The 18,221-nt window shown below is 51.8% G+C and overlaps 2 protein-coding genes across 3 annotated transcripts in view; both read left to right on the top strand.

The window, feature by feature from the left end:
* Positions 1-11,205, top strand: part of LOC122387852 (alpha-adducin-like) — a 33,029-nt gene extending 21,824 nt beyond the window's left edge. For both annotated transcript variants that reach the window (XM_043378429.1, XM_043378419.1), the window contains exons 6-7: positions 8,890-9,060; positions 10,319-11,205. In XM_043378429.1, coding sequence (XP_043234364.1) covers positions 8,890-9,060; positions 10,319-10,480 — 333 coding nt within the window. In that variant the 3' untranslated portion in view covers positions 10,481-11,205. The remainder of the gene's footprint in view (positions 1-8,889; positions 9,061-10,318) is intronic.
* Positions 11,206-11,905: 700 nt separating this feature from the next.
* The window catches only part of LOC122387838, a 26,939-nt gene continuing 20,623 nt past the window's right edge, over positions 11,906-18,221 (top strand). Inside the window, exon 1 of the mRNA XM_043378399.1 lies at positions 11,906-12,016. The gene's annotated coding sequence lies outside the window, so the exon portion shown is untranslated. The remainder of the gene's footprint in view (positions 12,017-18,221) is intronic.

The following is an 18,221-nucleotide window of genomic DNA, read 5'->3' as shown; positions in this document are numbered from 1 at the left end:
GCCACTTCTCTCGGCTCTTTTCGTCAGCCGACAAGTCAGCCCGCCATCGATGACGCCGCCGTAGCACAGTCACGAGATGGGCAGCCTCAGCTCGTGAATTTATCCAACAAACGACTAAATACCGACACCTTACACCTTCTGAGTAAGGGCCCAAAGTACGCTCTGACTAATCGTGTGTCCAATGATCTGCTGCAATCTGTGGAAGTCGGCTTGGAAAGAGCATTTTACGGACTGAAATGGAAGAACGTGATAGAGACGAAAAGAGCCGAGAGAAGTGGCCCAAGCCCGCCGGACAGACTCAGCCAAGAAAAAGACGGAGAAGAAGGAGAAGAAGACGGAGATGAAGCGGAAGTAGTGTCCAAGATGCCACGCCCGTTCTTCTCTGATACCATCGCCAGTCAACCACCAGTCGTATCAAATGATCTAGAACGCGATCTGGAGGATATAAAAAAGAAAGTCATCGGCATCTACAAAGGAGCAAAAAAGACACCACTCAACTGGACACCCGCACAACAGCTAGAGTTGAAAGCCATCAAAGAAGACCAAGACATCATCATCAAAAGATCTGATAAGTGCAAAAGCTTGGTAGTTATGAATACGTCAGACTATGTAGAAAAGGCAGAAAGCATCGTCACCTTTTATGAAAAAGTTCAGACTAACCCGACCCCTAGACTAGAAGATCAAACTAAAAACCTCATTAAATCAACTCTGAAACAAAAAATCCCAGACGACTACATACAACGCCTTCTCCCACAGCACACCCGAACAGCAGAATTATATGGTCTACCGAAGACTCACAAAACAGGTAACCCGCTGCGCCCCATAGTCTCAGCATGCGGTGATCCCCTAGATAAGCTGTCCTGGTTCATTCAGTGTATTCTTACCCAAATTCTAAGTCTTATTCCGGCACATCTACCCAACACAGAGGCTTTCCTTACTAAACTCAACGCTGCCTTCCCCAAGAGCCTCCCGCCTGGATCCATCATCTTCTCTCTAGATGTGTGTAACCTTTACGGGACCATCCCTATCCAGGAGGGGATTGATGCTGTGATAACCCTGATAGGAAATAATATCACCAAAGTCAATTTGTTCGGAATCACACTTTCGGATCTTCGCACACTGCTGAGTCATGTTCTTACTAACAATTTCGTGCGCTTCGGATCTAAAATATTCAAGCAAACGTCAGGCATCGCGATGGGAAACAGGATAGCCCCTCCCGTGGCGATCACCTTTATGCATATACTAGAGACTGGATTTATGTCGAGCTTAGAATTTGCCCCTGCCCTTTACCTACGCTACATTGACGATATTGTCGGGGTCTGGACACATGGGATTGATCGCCTGAACCATTTTTTTCAACTGTATTAATGCTTACAACCGATCCATAAGCTTCACAATGGAGTCTACCTTCAGCACCGGTCAACTTCCTTTCTTAGATACCCTCATAACAGCAGAGCTGGGCAAGTGCGTTCCTTTAGTGCGTTCCTGCGTTCTTCCGTACGTACGCACCGCCCTTTTTAGGAACGCAAGAACGCAGGAACGCAAAGTTGTTCAAAGGAACGCAAGTAAGAGGAACGCACCACCCGAAATTTGAAGCGTTCCTGTGTTCTTGCGGAACCACCCGAAAAATCATATTGCTGCCAATGACCTCTGTGTCAAATGTTTGAATCTCGAGTACGTGTGTTTGCCGGTAGAGGCGCCACTTGTCGGTCGAATCGAGGAAGGCTTGTTTAGATTTAGTGGTGATGTTCACTATTCGATTCGGTTTCAGGCATCAAATGTGTAAAGGAAATATGATAACTTTTACTTAGATACATCTTTCAACTTAACTATTGTTTTTAAGCAGGTCGTATTTTTGTTGAAAACCCTACGGATGATATTGGTAAAACGTATTTCAGATATTCGATTCGGAAAAGAGATGTCGAGTTGCTTTTCGGCCCCGCGTCGCCATTCTGGGTATTCTGTGATCGATTCGCCCCGTGTTTGGTTGGGCCCGCGCCGCGTGGTTCGGCGGTATTTCTTTGTCCACGACTTCGGTTGTGAAGAACACGCCTGTAGTGTTGGACTGGCGCGATTTGCCTACTTTGTCCGCTACAGTGTTGCGTTGCACTGATTTTGGTATCATTTGCTGCTTGGTACCTAGAGCCAGAATACTGAATACAATACGGGTTAACCCTCGCCGGACCTATTGGTTTTCTACATACGCGCCGGCCGAGGGGGGGGGGCGGGTACGACCCCCCCCCCTCGCCGTTTCGCCCCTGGTGGAGCTAGCGCGTCGCGGAAAAAAACGAGCGTGTGCGCCGTTACGAGACGCAGAGATTGGTACCCGATTTTAAGGTCCTAGGTCAACCAGTGACCTCTGAGGTCAGGTCAAGTGCCCCAAGGTACGGTTCAGTTTTTGGTGAATAACTTCGCAAAAAACGGCCGCAGAGCGCCGATTTTGGCAGCATCGTGTTCGTCTCGCTCAGGCGCGTCGAATGATATACTTTTTGTCCGGGTCAGGTCAACTTGGGGTGTTGACCTCAGGTCAAGGTCAGGTCAGCACCCCCAGGTCACGAAGCTGGTCGAAAGAGGTCATGTCGCATATCATTCGATTCGACAGGTCTTCCTGAGTCCATTGGTGGCTTTCCCGACTCGCTAGCTCAATTTGATCAAGAGTTATTGACGAAAAACTAATATGACCTTGATGACGTCATAAATGACGTCACGCAAGGTCAACATTGCAAAAGTGACGCATCTAACCTTGCAAGGAGTGCATCAAATCACGATTCTGTGTGCTTGAGATAGTTGGAGATCGTTCCCGGCGCCAGAATAGCAGTTTTCATTTTTCCCCATTGACTTATAATGGTGAGGTCACGAAAATGACCTGACCTCATATGACCTTTAGAAAAAATCCGAGATATACAAGTTGTGGGACTCATAATGGATACTAGATCCTGCAAGTTTCATTTCCCTGTGACATCTCCCCTGGCAGTGAGGGCGTTGCGAAGTTGCGACATCTGAAGACCGTGCAGAGGTTCACTTATGACGTCATAGGTCAGTGACCTGACCTGACCCAAAAATGCGGTTGGTGTCAAAAGATCCGGCTTGGATCAAAGGTCAGGTATGCCAAGTTTCAGCTCTCTATCGCCAGCGTGTTCGGAGCTATCGCGAAAAAACTCTATGGGGGGGCGGCACCCGCCCCCCCCCCCTCGGCCGGCGAGGGTTAACAGTTTGGGACGCAGGAACGCAGGAACGCTAACGCACCGAGCGAAAAAAAATGAGGAACGCTATTCCAGGAACGCACTAACCGCGGCCGGAGGAACGCAGGAACGCTAACGCACTACCGAAAATCGAGGAACGCGCCCAGCTCTGCATAACAGTATACCCCACCGGTGAGTACACCACGGAATTATACTTTAAACCGATGGCAGCCCCGATCATTCTCCACTTTACGTCCGCCCACCCCATGAGTACCAAGAAGGCCGTTCTCAATTCCCAGATCAAGCGAGCGATGAGGGTGTCATCTGACGACCGAACGAGGGATCGCAGCGTCAAGCGGGTAAAACTTCTGTTTGAGCAGAACGGGTACCCAACAGCCATGCTAGACACGAGCATAAAGAATAACCTTCGCAAGCGTAGTGAACGTAAAACTCAGCGCAACAAAGAAAACGAGATATTCATGCGGCTTCCCTATTTAGACGAAAACGTCGTTAGAAGAGTCAATGGTGTTTTGAGAAGATCTAAAACTAATATCAAAGTAGCCTGGATTAGTGGTCCCACAGTAGGAAACAAACTTATCTCTTCCGCCTTCTCTAAACCGCCCTGCCCAGCCGGGACTAAGCACTGTCACACCTGTGAGAGTGGGCTGAAGGGTAAGTGTACTAAGAAAAACGTAGTCTATAAAATTACCTGTAGCCTCTGTGAAAGAAACGGACGAACTGAATTTTATATCGGAGAAAGCACCCGCCCTGTACGTTATCGATTCAACGAGCACCTAAGTGACGCTCGCCTGAGAAAACCGGACACCCCACTAGGTGAACATATTGCTGATTCGCACTTTAACGCAAGTAGCACTGAAATCAACTCCGCCTTTACTATTGATATAATCGGTTGGGGACGGGATTCTGCTGAACTAAAAATCACTGAATCCATCAAAATTAGAGACCTAAGGCCCACATTAAACATGATGAAAAGCTCATGGCCCCTCGCTCGTAAACCATAGGTCATAACACACACACACACACACACACACACACACACACACTTCTCTCTCATTCACTCACCCCCTCACTCACTCACACACTCACTCTTTCACTCACTCACTCACAAATTTATACACTCACTCACTTATGTCTACCCTTTGTTTCACATGTTTACTCTACCACGCACACGCACACGTACACACATACACACACGCACACACACATGCACCTAACTGACTTACCCGACTCACGACTGGTTGACTGGAATCGAGCTAAGAACAGCGGCAATGTTTTTCAATATGATTATAATGTCAATGTTTACTGACCGGGTGTTGATGATGCATGCGGCTGATGTTGAGGTGAGATTTATTGACATTGTTGTACCTATGATATATTGTGTGCATGTCATGTTGTAGTGTACGTAATGATACATTGTTGTACATTATTTACTTGCCATGTGCAATGTACCACACTATTTGCAACGTATTGCAATACGTTTAAAAAAGTGAGCTGCTATGAGGATGCCTGGAACAATATGATTGTGCTCTAGCTTTTGAAAATCAAAAACATGTTAATTAATTTATTCAAACTTGATGATGGCGTAATGCCGAAAGCTTGTTTTACTGTTTTAGATATTTATTTTGCCTAAAATAAAAACACTTTGACATGCGTGAGATCATTTCAAGCCTCGTTATGTCCGGAAAATGTTTACCCAAAGAATCGTTAATAAAATTTGCAATTTTTTTTTAAACTCATCTGAAATTCATACGATGCTTAACAATTCAATGAGAAGTAAGTGGGCAAACTGTTTCATGCGAATCGGTTTTGCTTAGCAGGAGTGGTGGCGTGTCAAAAAATCATGCGATTTTAGCAGCCAATGTTCAGCAGCAGGCTAGCGCCTATAATTGACCCATATGACGACTCGTAGGCTGCATAAAAAGCATATGGAAACAAAATGGGTGTCCACAAACGCTACGATGTTCATTAGAGATCGAATTCTCAGTTGGGCTTGCATTGTCACTAGCAATGCACATTACGAATGAACGAAAACTGTTTGGAAACATTTGACCAAAGCCCAAAAGCAAAACACGCCAATATTGCATCGAATGATCGACGACCGCATGAACATTTGTGGACAGCATTTCAAGTACCCCGGTGCTGAAGAACACTGAAGCTCTGCTGCTAATCACTACTCGTACTCGTGCATCGTTTTTTCTTCTTTTTTTTCTTTTGCTGTTGCACTGAAGCATAAGGTGCACATAGGCGGCGGAATGGGGAGGGCACCGGGGCGGGGCAACGTGCCTCCTTTTATTTTGGCATTTTAACATTAGCCCTATGGGCGTTGCATGGAAAGAATGGGACCAAAATTCGGCAGTGCCCCCCAGTCCCCACCCCCCTTAAAGATGTTCCGCCGCTAGTGAAGGTGCAGGTTTATCCTTGGGTTTATCTACGGAAAAACTGTTAGTTGTATTCCATGAATTCTTCTTCCAATAAATTCTTCTTGCATCGGAGTTTTAAGCGGTCATTTCTTTGAAGTGCACCTATCACGACAAAAATGATCCAAATGCGCTCTAATTTACGTTATTTCCTTCTCATGGTCTTATGATAACACTGTGTGAAAATGAAATGGAGTGATGCGACCGTGACCGGTACCGGGAACTCAACAGGCAGGTCAAGTCTGCTATCCGCCGGGACAGCCGACAAGACATCCAGAGGCGGATCCAGGAGAACGGCAGGGGCAGTATGTGGCAATCGGTGCGGAGCGTGGTCTCGGGTGGCAGAGCGTCGAGGTCGGCTCCGAGTGCCAGTCCCGACGACATGAACCGATATTTTGCTAGCATCGGCACTCGGATCGCCCGTCAGGTTGACTCGACCGGGCCGGAGCTGCCGGTGCGCCTGCCGCGAGTTGTCGCCGGCGGTTTTGTGGTGCAGACGGTTACACCGGAGCGAGTAGTCAGCACTGTCGCCGCTATGAGCAACAGTTCAGCGAGTGGTGCAGATGGCCTGTGTGTGCGCTTTATAAAGTCTTGTCTCCCAGCTGTGTCACATGTTCTAACACATATTATTAATTCCAGTCTGGCCTCTCACACAGTCCCGCGACCTTGGAAAATGACACTAATCCATCCTATCCAAAAGAGCCCCAGGTCCACTGACACTTCAAACTACCGGCCCATAGCTATCCTTCCTACTATAGCCAAAATCACAGAGCGAATCGTTTATGAGCAGCTCTATTCCTACTTCACCGAACATCACCTTTTCTCCACATGTCAGCACGGGTTCCGCACAAACCACTCGACAGAGACAGCACTCCTCACCATGACTGACAGGATGTTTGAGGCGATGGACCGGAGGCAGGTGGCGTTGCTGTGCATGTTGGACTTGTCCAAATGCTTCGACGTCATCCCTCACGACCGGCTACTGGAGAAACTCCAACAGTATGGTGTCGATACTCGCTGGTTTGCTAGCTATCTCGGTGACCATTTTCAACAGGTTGTGACGCGGACACCGGACGGTCGTAGCATGCTCTCTCAACCATTGGCCAACCCCATTGGCACCTACCAGGGATCCGCCTTGGGCCCCCTGTTGTACAGTGCATATGCAAATGACATGCCGTTGTTTCAGCCTGAGAGTGTCTCGCATGCCACGTGTCTAGTGCAGTACTGTGATGACACTCAGTTGGCCGTGTTCGGTAGCCCCCGGGACGCTGACGCTCTGGTGGCGTGCATGGAGCAAAATTTAGCAGCGCTCGCAGTTTGGCTTCGTAAAAACGGTCTCAAAGTTAACGCAGACAAAACTCAATTATTGGTCATCGGCACACGCCAAAACACACGGCAACTTCCACCCATCACGGTCGATTTTATGGGCGCCACCATAGAGCAGTCACCGACGGCGAAGAACCTTGGCGTCACATTTGATGCACACCTGTCGTTTGACACTCACGTATCCGAGGTTGTGCGCCGCTGTACAGGAGTGTTGAGTGGCCTCTGCCACACCAGACACTACCTACCCAGGGACACGCTAGTCACGCTCGTGCAGGCTTTGGCTGTGTCAACGATTCGGTACGCCATCAGTGTTTACGGTGTCTGCGGTGTCACGCAGACCAGTAGGCTTCAGAGGCTGTTGAACTTCGGCGCTCGCGTTGTCTCGGGTCGCCGAAAGTTCGATCATATAAGTGACGTCATGAGAGAACTGCGATGGCTCTCAGCTGAGAACTTGTGGCGATTTCAATCAGTCATGCTGCTGAAGAAGATGCTCGCCACGGGACAGCCCGAGGTTCTGCGTGCTAGTATAGCGTGTCGAGGGAGCGTGCATGGCCGCGGCACTCGACAAGCCGATCATCTGGACACGCCTATGATCCGAACGGAGGCCGGCCGCCGTCGATTTCTGTATAGCGCTGTGACCATGTATAACAGCCTCCCAGCAGCACTCCGCGAGCTAGGCCTGCACAGATTTAAGAAGGAGTACCGGGCGATGCTGCTGAGGGAACAGTATGGCGATGACTAGTTCTCCCTGTTTAAGAAGAACACTGCATGATGAGGTATATTTTTACACGCTGTATGGTCGTATATTGTTTGTCTGTCCTGAATGATGTGCATACGATTCCCAATTCCGTGATTATTGGACACGACTGCCAAGAACAGCCATTGTATGATGGAAAGGACAGTCACGATGTGAAATAAATGATCCTGAAGTAAAAGTGGTATGGAAATTTACGCGCGGAAACTTTTTTGGGATGCGCCCTGGCGCTAAAATCATACGTTGTTTTTTACGTGCCACCATCCCTGCTAAACACAACCGATTCGCATGAAACTTTGCCCACTCATTTCTCATTGTATTGTTTAAGTATCGTATAAATTTCAGACGAGCTGAATAAAAATTGCAAGTTTTATTAAAGATTCTTTGGGTAAACTGTTCCGAGACACCCTGTACTTTGCTCGATCCGCTCGCTCCGATATGACACCGCTTCTTCATATGCTGATCCTGATTCCGGCTATCGGGTGTTAATACAGTCTGTGCCTCCCTCCAGCTGCTGATCCCGCACCAGGTGCTGGCTTGCCTCAGCTGCTAATGGCGTTCTCACCTTCGGTTCGGGTGCTGATCGCGTTCCGTCCCTTCCTGTGTTGACCCCGTCCGTCTCTCCGTGCAGGTGCCTACCCGTCCCGGTCCGTCCCTCCGTGCAGGTGCTGATCCCGTCCCAGTGGCTGATCCCGTCCGTGCAGGTGCTGGTCCCGTCCCAGTGGCTGATTCCGTTCCGTCCGTCCGTGCAGGTGCTGATCCCGTCCCAGTGGCTGATTCCGTTCCGTCCGTCCGTGCAGGTGCTGATCCCGTCCCAGTGGCTGATCCCGTCCGTTCGTCCGTGCAGGTGCTGATCCCGTCCCAGTGGCTGATCCCGTCCGTTCGTCCGTGCAGGTGCTGATCCCGTCCGTTCCTCCGTGCAGGTGCTGATCCCGTCCCAGTGGCTGATTCCGTTCCGTCCGTCCGTGCAGGTGCTGATCCCGTCCCAGTGGCTGATCCCGTCCGTTCGTCCGTGCAGGTGCTGATCCCGTCCCAGTGGCTGATCCCGTCCGTTCGTCCGTGCAGGTGCTGATCCCGTCCGTTCCTCCGTGCAGGTGCTGACCCCGTCCCAGTGGCTGATCCCGTCCGTCCCTCCGTGCAGGTGCTGATCCCGTCCCAGTGGCTGATTCCGTTCCGTCCGTCCGTGCAGGTGCTGGTGCTGCGGAACCACGGCGTGGTCGTGTGCGGCGAGACCGTCGAGGAGGCCTACCTGCTGCTCGACTTTTTCATGATCGCCTGCCAGTCGCAGGTGGCTATGATGGCCGCCGGCGTGGACGGCCTCGCCCAGATCTCCAGCGTCGCCTTCGAGAACATGCTCAAGGTGGGGGCGCCACCGGCCGAGCGGGGAACCTCTTGGGCCTGGTCGGAATCGGCTGACAGAACTTTGTCAGCCGAGAATAAGCCCCGCCCACACCGCGCTGCTGATGGGCTTGTTCATAATCGGCTGACAGGAAACGTCAGCTGGAGGGTTGAAACTTGAGGAGAGGTAGCATTTTCGCGCTTTTTTCAACGACTATCTTCCGTTACACTATATTTCTGAGATTTATTTGCCGAGGCTATAGAAAAAATTACAGGATTGATAATTGAGGCAGTGCTGGCATTTCGATTTGTAGGTGCTGTTTTTAGGCTCACTCGCACATTGCGCCATGAAAAAGAAATAATTGCTATCTTTCGTGAAAAATATTAAATACAAAATACGTCGAAAACATCGTACCTATATAAAAACTAACCGCCTGCACTTTGACTTTGAAAGCTGCGCTTTGACTTACATGCGCCACTTTCGAGCCATTTTGAATTTCGGCTGACGTGCTGCTGCCCTCTCCCAGCAGCCGAAAAGCCGGCTGTCAGCAGAGGTATGACGTCACAGCGCGGGAAGGTGTGATACGTCATCAATACCTCAACCAATCAGGGGCTTGGATCTCAGCTGACAACAGCACAGCAGCCGATTCCGACCAGGCCTCTTGTCAGGCAGACAGACAAACACCGCAAACAAACAGCTCAGACCAGGCCGTACAGGGACAGACAAACAGCTCAGACCAGGCCGTACAGGGACAGACAAACAGCTCAGACCAGGCCGTACAGGGACAGACAAACAGCTCAGACCGGACCCTCAGGGACAGGCTAACAGCCCAGGCAAACAGCTCAGACAGGCCACAGGGACAGACAAATAGCTCAGATCAGACAGGCCACAGCGACAAACACAGACAGCTCAGACCAGACCCTTAGGGACAGACCAGCACCTCAGACCAAACCACGTCGTTTTTCACAACGATTTCTTTATTTGTATATGTATTATTGCACGTAAATTGGATTTCGGGGCTATTTTAGTGCATTTTTTTGCGACGTACATGATGTGCATGCACAATGTTGTTCCACTCCTCAGAAGCTATCAGTTGACTGGAACGCTGAATTGCGCCGTTTATCACGTAATTAAGCTTGTCGATGGTGAGGTCTGGGTTACAGCATTAAACTGTCACATCGGTCCGTGTGATGCGGCACAGTCTACCACTCCAGGCAACTGATTGCCCATGAAAAGTGGAACGTCATTTTGCAGTCAACTGTACTTGCGTTGTTTTCAGATGAAAGAAGAAGCCAAGGGCGTGGATACGAAGACCATTTCGGAGGGTAAGGCGCTGCAGTTCGGTCAGCAGGACTTTGAGGCGTGTATGAGGAAGCTGGACCGCGCTGGGCTCAGCACCGGCTACCCGTACCGGCGCCCCGAGCTGCTGGACCGCCAGTGAGAGCTGCTGGCCGCCGGTGGGAGCTGCTGGGCCGCCAGTGGGAGCTGCTGGGCCACCAGTGGGAGCTGCTGGGCCGCCAGTGGGAGCTGAGTACCGGAGCTGCCGTGCTGCCAGTGGGAGCTGAGTACCTGTACCGCTCGGTCTCCAGTGGGGTCTCAGTACATGTACCGGTACCTGTACCGCTCGGGGTCCAGTGGGGTCCCAGTGCCTGCACCGGTATCGGTACTGCCCGGGGTACTGAAGGGTCTCAGTACCTGCACCGGTATCGGTATCGGTACCGTAAGTCAGCAGTGAGGCCCGCCGCACAGTAGCGCAGACACACGATCAAACTCAGAATGCAAAATAACGTAAACAGATGATGTAAGTAAATTACCAGCAAACGAAAAGATCGGGGGCCAAATAAATTTTACAACTCTGAACGGCAGAATCGATATCAATTATGTCACGATGTCGATCATGTGTTGCTGAGTACCTGACGTTTGTTTGCTGGGCACAACCCGCTCAACGTTTGCCCGTGGTCGTCGGCGTGTTAGGGCACTGAGCAGCGTTTGGCCCCGGCTGGTGGTCTGGGCGGTCCCGTGAGATACACCGCTGTGTGACACCAGTTTTAGTTGTGTAACGTGCTGGCTAGGCTGTCGTTTGTAAGACATGTTATATGGTATTGGATATTTAATCGCTGAAATGCTTGACTCGTGTATGAACAATGAACATAGGTATAAACCGACGACGAATGTGTCAACTGGGCGGCTTATTGTTGAGAGCTGGCGATCGAGTCCGGTGTCGATATCTGCGTTACGGTGGAATGGTGATGTGTATATGCCGAAAACCCGTCCTTACTAAGGATAGGTTTTAACGTTAATAGGGACCAAATGACGCTTAATTTTGCAGCATGAAACTGAATCACACGACGTGGCCCTGAGCGAATAGTGTGCTTTGTATCGACCAAGTCAATACTACCACCAGACCCAGTACACTCCAGGCCTACTTGTCAGTTGTCAGTTGTCCCGAGAGAACGGTCTCCGACAGTCTAGAAGCGTTCTCCGCCGGTCTTCGCGAAAGTTTTTAACGCTGGCGTGTTATCAGGAAACACGATGCTGTGTTTCCACAATCCGTTAGCCGGCTTTTTAGCGTTGCCAAACTGCCAAACAAACTTGATAAGCTGGGCCGAGCACATTAGTCATTGATCTGAGGGCCACCCAAGTGAAGTGCCTATATTCGATTGCGAAAATTACCCCGTTTGACGGCTGATGTTATTGGCAGCCCGTCCTGGTCCCGTGCTCGTGTTGTGTCTCATTTTTCCCCGATGTAGAGCAGAGTGCGTCGCTCCGGTCCGGGCCGTGACGTCACGCCGCGCCGGCCGCTGATTGGCGGATGGCGCGCCGGTTGGGGCCGGGGCCGGGGGAGGGGAGGTGCAGCGGCAGTTGTGTGGCGGCGTTCGGAAGAGAGCCGAGAGGTGGGAGCGGGGGTGCACGTGTCGCGTGTGGGCACACCGTGAGGGCAGCGTTGTTCGGCAGAGCGTCGGATACTCGAACGGAGGTGAGTCTTCCCCTGAAAACATGCCAATTGCCGACTTGGTTAACTCTCTCCATTTGAGTACCGATGGATTGTAAAATCCGATCCGGGACGCGTTCATATAACAGAACGCCTCCCTCAATCGTTTTGGATGTCAAAAACTGAAGTGTTCTGCGTAATGTGTTCTGCGTCGGGTGTTAAGGCTCCATAAAATGCCTCTGATGGAATATAGGTAGGTACTTAATTCATAGGAACGGCACCGTCGTGTTCGTCGAAACATTTACTAGCTCTCCTCCCCCCTCCCCCAAATGGCAATGCATTGTCTGCTTTGTATGATATCTTCGTAGCAGTGATAACTTGGCCATTGGCAGTGTCGACATTGAGCGCGATTTTACAAAAAGAACGTTTCGCGCTGAACACTCGGAGCCATACCAGAAGGCACTACTACTGGCGCTCGGTACCTATTACCTCGGTACCTCGGTACCTACTGCTGTGCTTATAACATTTACTAAAATGAACTCGAGATGCCTCTTGAACGGCACCGGGCACGAGAGGCACCGAGGAATCAGGTGCCTACGGAGGGGGCAGGACAGACATGATGCATAATGACGGACATGACTGGTTGGTTGTGCTCGTATTGAGAGACTGACGCGCTGTAGCGGCGCACTCTCTCGTGGTCGATCTCGCGACTGCCGGCTCGCAGCACACTTGCTTGATCGACGCGCTCGCTCGGTCTCGGCAGTCGTGCCGCACTGGCGTGGTCTCGCGGCTCGCGGTCGTCACGCACTCAGCACTCGCTCGGTCTCGGGTCTCGGCTCGCAGGCATGGCGCACTGGCGCGGTTGTTGGACTGTGTCAGACCGTGACGATGACGCATCCCACGGATGGCGGGGAGGGTGAGTGCTGACTCACGTGGTCCCGTGGCCGGCCGGTGATCTCCAACCCTACCACTGGAGCTGGCTACCCCGCAACCACTGTTTTTAGTTGGGTAGTTTTTCCACCCCGGCGCCCAGACGTGATTGGACAAGAGCGCTGAATCACGAGAACGACAGACCGCTCGAAATGGGTTCGGCCACTTCGGAGCTCCTGTATTTGTCCCATGGCATGGCACAGCTATTCTCCACGTGTCTGGGTTGACGGTGGCACGTTAAACGCTCCATTGTAACATATGTCGTCTACCCCGCACAGTGGCAAATGAGCCGGAACACGTCGGGAAATGCAAGACAACGGAAGCAGCATTCGCGAATCGCATAGATTCTGGTTACCTACAGAAATCTATCTGCATACATGCCGACTAATGCAGGCATGTATACCCATTTGCCGTTGATTTTGGAGCGGCTGCCAACAGACGCCATGCGTCGTCGTGTCTCACTTTGGTCCGTGGTCACTCCAGGACCAGAGGTGCGCCGCCACCGCCGTGTAGTGGTCGTGGCTGGGCGCCGCTGCTCCCGCGCGGCCGGTCGCCGAGCGTGGGCGGCGCCCGGGGCGCTCACGCAGCGGCGCGGCCGTCTCGTCGCGTGCCCGGCCGGCCGGCCCTCCTCCCACCTCCTGGCGCAGCTCGGCCGCCGCGTTTCTCTCGGTCTGGGCAGCCGAACCCGCGGCCACTGCGGAGGCGGAGGAGCGGCGGGCCGGGCTGGCTCCGATCGGCAGCGTCTGTCCCGGTCCGACGGTGCTCCGGCTCCGCCGGGGCCGGTGTACGCTCACCTGACCGCCGCCCGGACGGGGGTTCGTGACGGACGGTCCGGCCACCGTGGGAGCCGGGAGGGGCGGCGCGGCGCCGGATGTGGCCGCCGCCAGACGACTAACGAGCCGCTCCGCCCGGGCAGTCGCCACCTGCCCGGCTTCCGGCGCCGGCAGGTGGGCCTCCCTCCTCAGATCGGTCCCCGGCGCCACACTGCAGCGACGTGTTCAGCCCCACACCGGCAGGAAAACGGCCGGAAACAGAAAAACACCCAGCCGAAATACACAGATCAACAGCGGCGCTTCCCGTTTGAAACGTCTGACAAGGGGAGACGAGAAGGGAAACACGCTCCTTTTTATGCCCACCATTAAACCGACACGGCACAGGCGGCGTGTGATTTGTGGAAGACGCTTGTAACCGGCCAGGTAAGGTGCCTACCCACGGACCAACCTTGTGGGCACCGATTACAGCTCGTCACTTCCATTGGGCCGGCTCATTCGCTCTTATCCCCGGGTGGTTTGAACGGAGAATAGTTTTGTTTTGAGCAGCTCATCCATTGCCGGGGCCAAGGTGGTGGACTGTGGAGCGTCCCCTACCGTCCCTGCCAGGCCAGCCTGTCGCCATCGTCCCAGCAGCCTGTTACCATAGCCCGTCTCCAGTCTGTCTCAGTAGTTTGTCCCACCAGTCTGTCCCACCAGTCTGTCCCAGTAGTTTGTCCCACCAGTCTGTCCCACCAGTCTGTCCCAGCAGTCTGTCCTACCAGTCTGCCCCTCCAGTCTGTCCCAGCAGTCGGTCCTACCAGTCTGTCCTACCAGTCTGCCCCTCCAGTCTGTCCCACCAGTCACCGGCAGCGTGCCTGCAAAGTGTTTCACCATTCAGCCACGACCTCTGTATACCACCGCCCCCTGGGCGGGGCGGCGCCGCTACCGAGGTAAATTTGAATACAAATTAGGTGGCGAAACGGCCTGGCTGAGAACTGGCAGCCACGCTCACCGCTCTTGTTTCCTGCGCCCGTCGCTAACTACTGGAAACCAGACAGCAGCTGCTGACAGACATGCAAACACGACTGCCTCGCCTGCTGACATGTGCTGACCCGTGAACTCTCGGGAGGCGGGGCTATTGCCATTCACATGCCTGCAGTGCACGAGAACGCTGCTCGTGTCGGCGGTAGCACGACGGCCCGATCCAAATGTAGAGGCCACGAGATAGCTGGCCTTTGCGAAGATAATCAGTAATCATAGAGCTTTAAAGGGACACAATTGTTACATTCACAAACGAAAGATGCGCGATGGCAATGACAGAGCATGCGTAGTTGGATACATCGAATTGTGTATAAACCCTTTACCTCATACCTCATACCATACGCCAATACCGGATTTTCAGAAAACCTTCAACTGGGGTCACACAGATGAAACCGATTTACTGTTGCGAATGTGAAGTGTATAGCGTGGAAAGTGAACATGGATGACAGTGACATGAGGTGATGAACTCACGGACATAGGAGTATTTCATATTCATATAGCCAGTTGTTTAAATGTCCCGTCTCGGCGGCAGCGGCTGACGCCTGCCGCGCCGCCACGGCGGCCGGCGCCTCCCGGTCCCGGTCCCACGGCGCGCTCAGCTGTAATCGGGGGCGGCCGTGCCGTGTGAAGCCCGCCGCGGAGGCTCCCAGCGCGCCACATCCGGCCTCGACCGGACCGCCGACCGGCCGCCCTCTCCCAGCCGGTGCGGCGACAAAGGAGTTCCCAGTGCAGCCCCGCGGGCCGGGACCGGCGGCCACCGCAGACCCCGCACACCGGCCCGCCCGTCACCGAGCGCCGAGCTCTGCCACCGGGAGCCCGTGACGCGCTGCCAGCGGCAGGAAAACACTCACTTTCAGTGCCCAGCCCCAGACAATATCCAACATGATCCATGTCAGATTTGCGAACGTCATGGTTACCTGCGTACCAGCCTGTCCCTCTAGACCTGTTGTGAAAATGTCCAAACAACACTGTCCGAACACTGGCCAGACACGGCATCCGCCAGGGTATATAGAACAACTGTCTCCGACAGACTCCGGCATCGGAGACTCCGGCATCCGCTGTCTCCGATGAGCAGTGGTCTATGGAGCGTTGTTTGTAACCTGAGGATTTTATTAAGTCAACTGTGACTGTGATTTTATGGACCAAAGTCCGTCTGGGATGGCTGAGGCTCCCTCCCAGCTCCTATACTCGACCCCCGGGGGCGGTGCCATATAGCTACCCTGGCCGCCGCGCGGTCGTTACCGTGCGGTGGGGCTGGCCGGCGCCACCCCCGCCCCGGGGGGCCGGCGCGCTCATTATGTATGGGTCCAGGACGGACGAAAACAACGCCGTGACGGCAGCCGCCGCGAGAGCGTCGCCGGCGCCGGGGCGGCCGTGGCCGTGGACGGACTCGGGTATTGACGGCAGGCGACAGGAGGGCGCCGGCAGGGCAGGTGTTGTCGGGGTATATTGAGGATAATGTAGGCATTTCTGTATTCAAGATAATTATTCTGTTAGAAAAAAATAAAAAATTTAAAAAAAAAGAATAATAATAGGGGAAGTTGGGGCAATGCCGGAGTTGGGGCAAAGCCGAAATTCGAGATATTTCGAAAACCGTAAGACATGGATGCCACTTGTCAGTGATGCTCTGAAGCTTAAGTGACTACAATTATCGCATGTTTGTTACGAGTCGTCATTCGGAATACTTCGGCTGTGAGGGCGCCAAGAGCCTCTTCAAGGTACGCGTTCCTTGTACTACATGCGCCTTTGAAGCTGCATTTCTTACTCATTATGCTACCGTTTGTCTGGCCAATTCGGTCAAGTAATCTTCAGCATGTCTTTGCATAAGTGTGCTGCCTATTTGAAATTTATACGACACGTTGAAAAGTTATGGGCCTGCAAATGAAAGTAGGTATGGCTGGCTGGGGTAATGCCGAAAACGTGCAATTGCGCACTTTAAAGCACGCTACGTGGACTTAACTGCTGTAGAATAGCAACGCGAATTTTTAGACACACAAATTACACTTTCAACCGACACAACGGCCTGTTACCTATAAGGAATTATTTACCCGGCATTTTCTTATTATATCACACAATTATAACTTCCAGTGTGCACCAAGCGTCCTCAAGCTCTTAAAACGCGTGTCAGCTTTGATAAATTCTGGATAAAGTTTGAGATAAAGTGGCAAAACATCAATGTCGGCATTCCCCGTAGATCATTTCTCCCATTTTCGGCTTTCCCCGCAGTCCGGGGCAACGCCGAAAAAGTCACTTCTTTGATATTTTTAGTTTGTGCGCTTAACGGTATGCGAATTCATCAAATGCGCCTGGTATGTTTGAAAGGCAAAAGACTGGCCTCTCGAATGACGCCAACAAGAATAGCTTATGTTGTCTACCTTGCGTGCTACGGGCGTCAGAAAAAAAGTATTCGGCGTTCCCCCAACTTCCCCTAGTACCGTAGTACGTATTGGCGACAGGGACGAGGGCGGGGACAGACAGACTGGGACAGGAATGGACGGGTGGGGACAGGGACAGGTATGGGCGACATACGGGAGGGGGGACTGTATTAGTGACAGGAGGGGACAGGTGGGGGCAGGGACAGGTATGGGTGACAGGAGGGGACGGCGCCGATGACCTTCAAGCCCGGTCGCCCAAAAATCACAAATCGTCGTCACCGGGTCCGACAGATATTGACAGATATTGACGGGAAGGGAGCGTCACGTGTGTCAAAACACGTGACACGAGAGGGAACGTAACCTATAGCGAAGCGAACGAGAGCGACAGGTGTTTGTTATCGTAACCTGATCTTTGTCTTTCACTCCCTTCTCCCCATAATTTAATCTTATAAGTCGCCCAAATGAGATAAAGAGCAAATGGCATTTTCTTAACGTGGTATGATGGTAGCTGGTACTATCATTATTTATTAATGGTGAATATTATAAAATGACACGGCGCAGCCATCTTTGAACACCGTTATGTTTGAAGATACATCATCGTATAGTAAGTATAGGTGTGTAACTGTCAGTGCTTTCCGCGATAACTAATTTTCGGACCTGCGATAACGATAAAACGATAAGAAAGTTTGCGATAACGATAAACGATAACATTTTTCAAAAAATTAACAACGATAGCGATAAAACGATAACGATAATGTTTTTAACAGCGATAACGAAACGATAGACGATAAAACGAAAACGATGATTTTTTTTAACGGCGATAACGAAACGATAAACGATACAACGATAACGATAATTGTTCTTTAACAGCGATAACAAAAAGCGATAAGAAATACAGCTTAAATAAGTGTACTTAAAGTTTATTTGCAGATCTATACACTTAGCAGATGGCAACAGGTTGCGCACACATACACTGTCGTACTGTCGCGCGGCATACACTGTCGATCGTCTTCCATTTTTACCTACATCATCCCGTATTACTTTTTATCGTTTATCGTTCATCATGTTTGTAACTTGCGATAAGTGGATGAGCGATAATTCTGAAAATTTAGCGATAAACGATAACGATAACCGATTTACTTAACAGCGATA

Source organism: Amphibalanus amphitrite, unplaced genomic scaffold, assembly GCF_019059575.1.
Source record: "Amphibalanus amphitrite isolate SeventyFive unplaced genomic scaffold, NRLGWU_Aamphi_draft 000017F_arrow, whole genome shotgun sequence".
In the NCBI taxonomy this organism is placed as follows: domain Eukaryota; kingdom Metazoa; phylum Arthropoda; class Thecostraca; order Balanomorpha; family Balanidae; genus Amphibalanus; species Amphibalanus amphitrite.
This window is presented reverse-complemented; position numbering and strand designations above follow the sequence as displayed.